This window comes from Octodon degus, unplaced genomic scaffold (genome assembly GCF_000260255.1).
Source record: "Octodon degus isolate 3935 unplaced genomic scaffold, OctDeg1.0 scaffold00022, whole genome shotgun sequence".
In the NCBI taxonomy this organism is placed as follows: Eukaryota; Metazoa; Chordata; class Mammalia; order Rodentia; family Octodontidae; genus Octodon; species Octodon degus.
Window position 1 is genome coordinate 13,302,544 of NW_004524598.1, and position 10,597 is coordinate 13,313,140.

General features: G+C 36.7%; 1 protein-coding gene across 6 annotated transcripts in view; it reads left to right on the forward strand.

Moving 5' to 3' along the window:
• The window catches only part of Snx14 (sorting nexin 14), a 114,577-nt gene that overhangs the window by 45,805 nt on the left and 58,175 nt on the right, over positions 1–10,597 (forward strand). For all 6 annotated transcript variants that reach the window (XM_023711950.1, XM_004628242.2, XM_023711947.1 and 3 more), the window contains 6 exons: positions 2,755–2,839; positions 5,992–6,148; positions 7,597–7,672; positions 8,448–8,492; positions 8,596–8,676; positions 8,774–8,888. In XM_023711950.1, coding sequence (XP_023567718.1) covers positions 2,755–2,839; positions 5,992–6,148; positions 7,597–7,672; positions 8,448–8,492; positions 8,596–8,676; positions 8,774–8,888 — 559 coding nt within the window. The remainder of the gene's footprint in view (positions 1–2,754; positions 2,840–5,991; positions 6,149–7,596; positions 7,673–8,447; positions 8,493–8,595; positions 8,677–8,773; positions 8,889–10,597) is intronic.

Here is a 10,597-nt window from a genome sequence, read left to right on the forward strand (position 1 = left end):
GCCCCTAAGCTGTTGTTTTAAGGGCTTCAGCCATGTTAGATGACCACCATAATAATTTAGCAGGTTTTTTTTTTTTTTTTTTTTTTTTTTTTTTTCGGAACCGGGGATTGAACTCTTCTTGCATTTTTCCTTTAGGGAATTTTTAACCTCTAAGCATTTGTGCCCAAGGCTGTTTTTTTGGGGTGGTGGATACATGTTTTCATTTATTTTGAGTATATATATTTAGAAGTATAATTGTTAAGACAAATGGTAAGTAACTATGTTTAATAGTTTGAGGCACTTCCACTCTGTTTTCCAAAGTGTGTGTATCATTTACATCCCTTTCAGCCTTATGTGAGGGTTCCAGCTTTTCCACAACCTTGACAGAATGAGTTCATTTGTCTGTCTGTCTGCTGTCTTTCTCTTTCTCTCTGAATGAGAATGTACCTCATTGAGACTGTTGTTGCAGTTCTCTGCTGGTGCCACTGACATTGAGCATTGTTCATGTGCTTTGGGTGTCATCTATGTTTTTTGGAGAAATCTCTTCAAATCCTGAGACCGTATTTTCTTGGTTTGTCTCAGCTATTGAGTTCTTTATTTTTAGATGCATGTCGCATGTGTGTGTGTGTGTGTGTGTGTGTGTGTGTGACGGTGACTGGCTCAGCCCTCCCTGGAGGCAGGGCTGGTGTTCCGTGTGGTACAGGGGATCAAGCCATGGTCCCTGCATCCCTTGCCTGTGCTTGCCTAAGCAGCGTTTTAGGCCACTGAGCTATCTTGCCGGCCCTAGATACATGTCTTTTAAAAGACAAATGATTTATCTTTATTTTCTTCCGTACTGAGTTACTGTATATTTTTGTTCTCATTTTATCTGCATCTGTCTTCGAGTGTAATTAGGTCATTCATCATTATATCAGTCTTATATATAGTAATTATGTCATGGTATTGGAGATATTAGATGGTCATCCTAATACTATTGTTTTTCATACTCTTGCTCAGTCAGATAAGGTAATTTGGAAGTTTAGGTATACTAAATCATCATTTAAAGTCTGTATCTTTTATATCAAAATTCATTGACAAACACATTACTTTGCTATTTAACTCTGACTTGAAATCTTTAAAATGGAACTTAAAAATTAAATCTTCATGACTATTTCAGGATACAAGGTTTCATGTGTTTGAGGTTAAAACATCTTTTTTTATTTGATAAACTGACAGTACTATAATTTATAATCATTGAGTACCAGGTAACTAAAAGTAAATGTGGAGTAATGTTATTTTGAAATGAAGGGAAAAAATATAGGTAAAGTTTATGGTGGAAGATAAATCTGATGAAGTCTAATAAACATACTTTTTGGTGATTTATTTCCAATTTCTGATAGGAAAGGTAAGTAACTATAGATTTTTCTTCGAATGTATTTAAAACAAAGGATGTGGGCTGGACAGATAGCTCTGCAGACTAAAGTGCCTCCTTCGGCAGAGCGCAGTGGCTGGGGTTTGATCCCTGGCATGCTGTGTTGGCCTTGTCCCCGGAATGTGCTGAGACTGGGATTGAGATTGGGCGTGGTGGTGCACACCTGTAATCCCAGCACTTGGGAGGCTCAAAACAGGAGAATCACTACGAGTCTGACTTAGTAGTGAGACCCTGTACACCCTGTCCTAAATTAAAAAAAAAAAAAAAAAGAATGTAAAGAAATAAGCTAGGACTAAAGATATTGTTTTGTGGAAAAAATTTTGTCATTTAGGATGGATATATATTATTTATTTATTTATTTATTTCCGGAACTGGGGATTGAACTCAGGCCCTTACACTTGCCAGAGAAGCGCTTATTCTACTGAGCCATCTCCCTGGCCCTAGAATATATTTATTAAGTGAAAATTTTTGATACTGTCTGATGCTATAGTTGGTATGGTTGTGATTTTTTATTTATTTATTTTTAATGTATTTGGGTATAGAGACTCACTATGCAGCTGAGACTGGTCATGATCTTCCTGTTTTCATCCTCCCCAGTTGGGAGTACAGGCATGCACCACCATGTCTGGTCCAGGTGACCTGGCAGGCTCAGTGTGCTGAGGGTGGACCAGGTGTGGCTTGTGGTGCTGGGGATGGGACCCCAGTCCCTGTGCGTGCCTAAACAGGCACTTACTCTGCTGAGCTATCTCGCCAGCCCTTATAGTTAGTATGATTAAAAGTACTTCAATGCTTTAAATTATATTTTTGAATGATTCTGAATACTTTTCTAGTTTAAAAAATTTTTATTGTAAATTTGCAATTTAGAATTAATATATTTATGGGACATACGGTGATATTCTGATTATGAATACGGTGTAGAATAATTAAATCAAGCTAATTGACAAAATCTTTCACCTCAAATACTTAGCATTTTATGGTTATAATACTTAAAATTTGCCTAAGCATAGTTCTACATACCTGCAATTCCAACACTTGGGAAGCTGAGGCAGGAGGATTGCTGTGAGTATGAGGTGAACCTGGGATGTCAAGTGAATTCAAGGCCAGCCTTAACTGCATAATGAAACTCTGTGTCAAAAACACCCTCCCCTCAAAAATGTAATATTTAAATTTTACTCTCAGTAGTTTTGAACTAGTATTATATTAGCTATATTTAGTAGATCTCAAGAAAAACCCTTATTCCTACTAATCTAAAATTTTAAAATAAATAAATTTTAAGGTACGTTTCTTTACTTTACATATTGTAATCCTACCATGACAACTTAGTGATAATTTTTAAAGTTTTATTTTAATATAAACTTTTCTAGGTGGATATCCCATCTATTGTAACCAAGAAACTCTTTAAAGCAGCAATGAAGCATATAGAAGTGATTGTTAAAGCCAGACAGAAAGGTAATACAGTTTTCTACTACAGTTTGTGTGTTTACCTACTGAAGAGTGTCTTGATTGCCTCTCTTTGAGGCAGTTATAAATAAAGCTACTACAGATATTTGTGTGCAGATATTTTTGTGTGGGAAAATACGCAGTGCTGAGGATTGAACTCACAGCCTTGTGCATACTAGACAATTATTGTTCCATTTGATTTAACTAAATAAATTTTATTTTATTGTTATATACTTCTTAGCTAGATAACTATTGTACCTCTGAGTTACATCTCCAGCCCAGGAAATATATTTTTTAATACAGTTTAAATTTTGTTCTAGCTGGGGGTGGTGTTGCATACCTGTAATCCCAGCACCTGAGAGGCTGAGGCAGGAGGATCGATACAAGTTTGAGGCCAGCCTGGGCTGCAAAGTGAGTTCAAGATCAGCCTGAACTTCATAATGAAACCCTGTTTCCACAAAATTTGCTTTTGTTCTAAATACACAAAACAAATCAAAATAAGATATCAGGCTTAAAATAAGTGGAGTCATTTTTTTTTTTTTTTAATTCATAAGTTTAATAAAATACCCACATTTTCTCTGTGGGTATTTACTTTCTTTATGAACTTGTTTTCTGAACTCTTTAGCCACGTAGGTATGTGTTGTTTAGGAAAAAGAAGCCTTTGCTCTTGATCTTTGCTTAGCATTCTCTTTTTAATTTGTTTGTTCAGAATAAGGATTCTATTTTTTTTTTTTTTTCTTTAAATTTTTTTTGTGGTACTAGGGATCAAACTCAGGACCTTGCACTTGCCAGGCAAGCACTTATTCCACTGAGCTATCTCCCCACCCAAGATTTCTGTAGTTTTCTCTGTATATGTTTTCCAAGGCTCTAAGCAATGTTGAGTATAACTGAAGCATTTTCTGTCTTTTTTTGAGACAGGGTTTCACTATGTAATTTAGGTTGGATTTGAACACACCGTAGCCCAGGCTGTCCTTAAATTTGTGGTAATCCTTCTGCCTCAGCCTCTCAAGTGCTAGGACTGCAGCTGTCCACTGCTGCAGTCAACAGATGAGGCTGTTAATTCATGTTCTGTGTGCCAACCACCCCCTTTGCTTATATACCCAGGTAACCTCCACATACTTGAAAAATGTTTTGTCTGATATGTTTAATTTCTCATTACCTATGACTATAAAAATTACTCACATTTGGCAAGTATTAAGTAGATTCCAATCTTATGATTTAATTTATATTTTGTATGAATGCTTAATTACATCAGACATTACAATTATTCACATGTTTTATATGATGTTAATAACTACTGATATGGACTCTGAAGCTCAAAAAAATTACATCACTTATTCAAAATTAGTGAAGCAGATTGGGAACTTAGTCTTTTGGTTTTATTTTAGTTTTGCTTTTATAGTGCTGTGTACTGAATCCAGGGCATCCCACATGCTAGCTAGGTGAGCACTCTCCCACCGACCTGTATCTGTAGCACTTCTGATTTTACACCTGTTCTCAGGCTAGAAAGTTTGAAAAGACCTCTATCCCAATTCTTGGGGAGGACAAAGCTTGGCAAATGATTTAAAGCATATTTCTTCTAAAAGCTATTCTTAGACATTCCTGCTTTAGTACCTTGGGGACTGTGAGAGAGTGTCATGTTAGTGCTCAGATGTGTCTGGCTTTATAGGCAGGCATGGAAGCACAGGCCTGTAATCTCAGAATTGGAAGAGGCTGAGGCCGGAGGATTGCAACTTTGAGCCCAGCGTGGGCCATTTAGCAACTTAGTGAGACTGTTGCAAGTTAAAATGGACTGTGGGACGGGCAGGTACCTTGGTGGTCTCAGTGAGACTGCCTGAAGTGCAAGATCCCAAGGTGGTTTCCCGGTACTGCATGCTGTGCCAGCCCCAGAACCTCAGGTGCGCTGTGCCAGCCCTGTGACTGGGTTGGTGGTGCACACCTGTTATCCCAGAGCTGGGGAGGCTGACACAGGAGGGTCACTACGAGTCTGAGCTGTGTAGCGAGATCCTGTATTTAAAAAAAAAAAAAAGTACTGGGGTTATAGCTAGTCAAAAGGCCCTGAGTTTAATCCCAAGTACCAGAAAAAAATATCCTATAGGTGTCAGATATTGGAGTATTTCAGATTCTGAATTTTTGGATTAGGGATGTGTGGCCAGTACTTATAGTTTGAGCTTGGCATAGTGGCAAATGCCTGTATTGACAGTACTTGGGAGGTTGAGGCAGGAGTATCACTATGAGTTTAAGGCACCCTACGCTACATAGTGAGTTAAATGCCAAGATGAACTATGGAGAGAGACAGACAAACACTATCTCAAATGAAAAAAAAAAAAAAAAAGGTTGGAAATATTACTTTGGTGCCTGATCTTTAAAGAAAACAACTTTCTAGTTATGTAACTTTTATTATCAGTTAGTATTCATGAAGAAATCTGAATGTTCCTGGGCTTTTACCTCATAATTTTAGACATTTTACTGACCTGTGCTATGTCTAAAGATGCAGAACTTCCCAAGGAAGCCAGAAAATAATTGATGAATTTGATGTAAAACCAGGTCAGTTAGAAATTTCTGGTGGGATGGTACTGTTTTTGTGGAGGATAAACAAGATAAAACATTGGATAGCAAAAGCTTTGTATGTGCCTAAAGACATTTTCTATATATATTTTCCTACTCAAAATCATTAGCCATTGAGAGTGGTAGCTCACAACATAATCCATCACTCCAGGAGGCTGAGGCAGGAGGGTTGCAAGTTTGAGACCAGCCTCAGGAATTTAGTGACTGAGACCCCTCACAAAACTAAAAATAAAAGAGACGGAACACAGAGCACTGTGGGAGGGCCCCAGGTTTAGTCTTGGGTACCTGTTCCTCTCAAGATTGTTTTGTGTTATTTTATTTAATTTGTAGAGACCTTGAGTTTAAATTCTTGTTTGTTCCAGGGGAGAAGGGGCCAATATTAATTTATTGTGAAATAAACAAATTTTCCAAAAAGAAGAATTTGTCTTTATATTCTGTTTCTGAGAAGTTTCCTTATAGAATACGTATTGAAAAGAGCAGGGGTAAGAAAGGAGTGACTAGGATAGATGCAGTTTTATGTGTTAGTGGCAATGGCTGAAATTATTTGCCATCTTTAAACTTATCTCAATGTTTAACTTTCTTTTCTCTTACAGTAAAAAATACAGAGTTTTTACAGCAAGCTGCTTTAGAAGAATATGGTCCAGAGCTTCATGTGGCTTTGAGAAGTAGACGAGATGAATTACACTATTTAAGGAAACTCACTGAATTACTTTTTCCTTACATTTTGCCTCCTAAAGCAACAGACTGCAGGTATAAATTGATTAGCAAATACCATATTTTATTTGTGTACCTTGCTGTATATATGGTGCTGTTCTTGATCATAATATTTTTGATTATATTCTATGATGTGAACAGTTTTCATTCAAAGAAAATAATTGTACTAGTTCTTAAAATGTCATTTATTTATTTATTTTGTTTGAGACAGTGTCTCACTGTGTGTAGTTCAGGTTGGCCTTGTACTCACTCCGTAGCTCAGGCTGAACTTGAACAAACAGTGATCTTCCTGCCTCAGCCTCCCAAGTGTTGGGATTACAGGAGTGGGCTACCATGCCCAGTTTAAACGCCAGTTTAAATGCTAAGTAATTGTAATATATTGTGTTGTTTAGAATTTTTTTCTTGAAACCTGATCTGGAATCTAAAGACAAATACGAGTAAAGATCTAAAGACAAATATGAGTAAAATTGATTTCCTTATTGAGATCATTACATTTTATTTCCTTTATAAAAATGTAGACTCCTCTTATGACTCCTTTAAGGGAAGATCTTGGATTCAGTCTCTATCTAGTACTGCAGAAGACAAACTGAGAATTACCTCTAGGAGGCAGCTAAGCGCTCAGTGATGTTGCTTTGTCTCATTAAAGTGAGCATGAGGTGAATGCAGTCAGTTGTAAGTCTGACACCCTGTCCAGTCACAGTCACAGTGTTATATATGTCCGTGTGGAACCTAGGAGGGCACATCCAGCTCAGCTGCTTATGACTGTGAATGACTTGGGTCTTTGCTTGTGCTTTTGTTTCCTGTCGTTGCACAAACTAACCTTTAAAAAAAGAAATTTAAAACTCAAAAAGAAGGGATAGGGATATAGTTTAGTAGCACAGCAACTACCTGGCAAGTGCAAGGTCCTGAATTTGATTCCTGATACCAGAAACCCCCAATACTCTGTATTTTGGATTAATTTCTAGTAATAATTTAAATATTATAAGGTAGTTGAATTATGCTATTAAAATGTTAGTCTTAAATATTAATTTAAAAAAAATTAAGTATTTTAAATATTTCTGGGTAGAGAGCTAGGCATGGTGGTGCACACATGGTAGCATAATCCCAGCATTCAGGAGGCTGAGGCAGGAGGATAACAGGTAGGAGGCAAGTTTGTGCTACATTGTGAGACTTTGTATTTGAAAAATAAACAAAAATCATATATTTCTAGGGATAAATCATTTTCTTGTGTCTCTCAAGCACCTCTTCTAGGGGAATACTTTTTTTTCCTGTTAAATGGAAGTCTTTTGGGGGGCCAAGCAAGACTCTTTAAGTTCACATCTGTGAAATCACTAGTGTGGCAAGCACCTAGGGGTGTGAGGGAAATGTGAACTTTGGGCCCATTCCAGATAGAAAGTGTTGTGGTGCATCTCTCCACAGGGCCTTGGAAATTAAGAACAAGCGTGAATTATGAGATACATATAGTTGTTTTTTCTTTTTTCCAGATCCCTGACCTTACTTGTAAGAGAGATCTTATCTGGTTCCGTGTTTCTTCCTTCTTTGGACTTTCTAGCTGATCCTGTAAGACTTTTTAAAAATTCTTTTCATCATGAAGCACACTGAACATAAAACTTACTCTCTTAAGTATTTATATGTGTACAGTTCGTTAGTATTAAATTTTTTTGTTGTTGTATAACAGTCACTACCCCCCATCTCCAGAACTTTGATCTTACAAAACTGAAACTTTAGGTCTGTTAAACAATAATTTCCTGGGGCTGGGAAGATGGCTCAGTAGCATAAGTGTTTGCCTGGCAAGCACAAGGGCCTGAGTTCAATCCTTGGTTCCACCAAAAAACCCCGAAAAACAATAATTTTCCATTTCTTCCTTTATTCCTTGCAGCCTCCATTTTTACTTTGTGTGAATTTGGCTGCTCCAGTACCTCACATAAATGGACTCATATAGTATTTGTCTTATTGTGTTTGGGTTATATTACTTAATATTCTGAAGATTTTTCCATGTCACACCATTTGTTAGAATTTCCTTTCTGTTAAGGCTGTGTGTGTGTGTGTGTGTGTGTGTGTGTGTTTATATTATCAACTTATCCATCGTTGCACACTTAATATTTATTTTTGATCCAGTAGAACTTATAAGCAAGAGGAATAAGTTATAAACATTTGAAATGCCAAAATCTGAATAGCTTTTCATTGCCCATTTTTACACAAGTAATACATTAGTATGCAGCATTTTAAAAAAGTAGTATGCTACTAATTTTTTTAGAGAATTTGATAATGTAAAAGTTATGGGCAGAATGTAGTAATGGAATTATTTGATCTGTGTTTCTTATTTTCCACTCAGGATACTGTGAATCATTTGCTTATCATATTCATAGATGATAGTCCAGTGAGTATTAAACATTTGAAAAACACTTGACCTTTCATTAAATTTGATTCTGTATGCCAAAATCAAGTGAGGATGTTACTAAGATAATTCTCATTTTTCAAAGCCTGAAAAAGCAACGGAACCACCTTCCCCTTTAGTTCCATTCTTACAGAAATTTGCAGAACCTAGAAATAAAAAACCATCTGTGAGTATTTTTAGCAGTATCATAATTTTTCTGTATAAACAATTTTAGAACACATTTTTATAGCTTTAACTTACTCTTCCTTCCATATTGTATAAAGGTGCTGAAGTTAGAATTGAAGCAAATCAGAGAACAACAAGATCTTTTATTTCGTTTTATGAACTTTCTGAAACAAGAAGGAGCAGTCCACGTGTTGCAGTTTTGTCTGACTGTTGGTGAGGCTTCCTGTATATTTTATTAAGGTCTCTATAGTTTTGGAGTGATCTGATGTGGTAGTAGTAATCTAACATTGTACAAATTTCTTTTACTTTGATATCCTGAGAGCATCTATTAATTTCTACCAAATGTCTACGTCTTTCCAGATTGTGACATAATGTGTATCTGATGGCAATCAAATCTTTTTTGTTTTCGGGTACTGAGAATTGAACTCAGGACCTTGTCTTTGTCAGGCAGGTGCTGTGCCTCTGAGCCATATCCCCAGCCTGCCAGTCAAATCTTAGTAGCAGAAAAAGCTACTAAAAATTCAGTGCAATATGAATTATATTAAAGAAAATGTTAAAGACCCTATTATGTTAAATACCCCATTAAATAAATATGTTAATATATGTTGAAGACCCTATGTTAAGTATGTTAAAGATCCCACTAAGAATACAGATTACTACCACTTTATCATAGTTTTTGTTAGGAATTACTTCTTTTTTTTTTTTGGCGGAACCAGGGATTGAACTCAGGTCCTTGCGCTTGCCAGGGAAGCGCTTATACCACTGAGCCATCTCCCCAGCCCCTGTTAGGAATTATTTCAATTAAATCAAACAAAAATGTTGTATTTTTATTACAGACTGAACATGAATATTGCATTTCTAAGATACTTTATGGACTGTATTATTTTCTTAGCATATCAAATATCTTCATAAAATACAATTTAAAAATGAATTTCATTTACATTGCAAAACATGGGATTTAAATGTACACGTGATCCATTCTATGTATGTACACACCCTTGTAACCTATTCCTGTATTGAGAGTGAACATTTTCCCCAGTTGGAAGTGCCATTAGTGTCCTTCCCAAGAAATCCACCCTGCCCCCCTTGTCAAAGCAGTAACGAGTTTCATTTCTCTCACCAAAGATTTACATTGCTTGTACAGTTTTCTCTTTAAATGCTGTCACATAGTATCTACTCTTGTGCTTGGCTTCATCCAGTCAGCATAGTGCTTTTGATGATGCATTATGGTTGTTGTGTAGATCAGTAGTTTGCTCTTTTTTATTGCTCAGTAGCTTTTCATTGTATGTGTATAGCACATCTTCCTTACCCAGTTCTCCTTGTAGATGGGTAAGTGGACTTCTACCACTTCCAAGCTACTTTGGATAAAGCTCGCATGGACATTGTTGTAAAAGGCTTTTGGCAGACATATATTTAATAACTGGATGTAGAATTGTTCGGACTCATACTGATCCTCCTGTATCAGTCTCCCCAGTGCTGGGATTACAGGTGTCTGTTACCACATCTGGTTTTGGTGGATGGCATGGCACAACCAGGGCTCTGGGGATGGCATGGCATGTGGTACTGAGGATTGAATCCCAGTCCTTGTGCTTACCAGGCAGGTGCTTAGACCACTGCGCTATCCCCTCAACTCCATCTTTGGTCCATTTCAAATTTAGTATAGTGCATGGTGAAAGTTAGGGGTCTAGTTTCAATCTTCACTATGTGGAAAGCCAGTCTTTCTAGCACCATTTAATAATGAGGCTATCTTTCTTCCGGTGAAGGTTTTTGGCTCTTTTGTCAAAGATAATGTGACTGATGTCTGGAATTGTGTCTGCATCTTTCAATATGTTCCTTTGATCCTTGGGTCTATTTTTTGTTTTGTTTTGCTAGTACCATGCTGTTTTTTTTTTTTTTATCACCGTAGCTTTATTTATTTATTT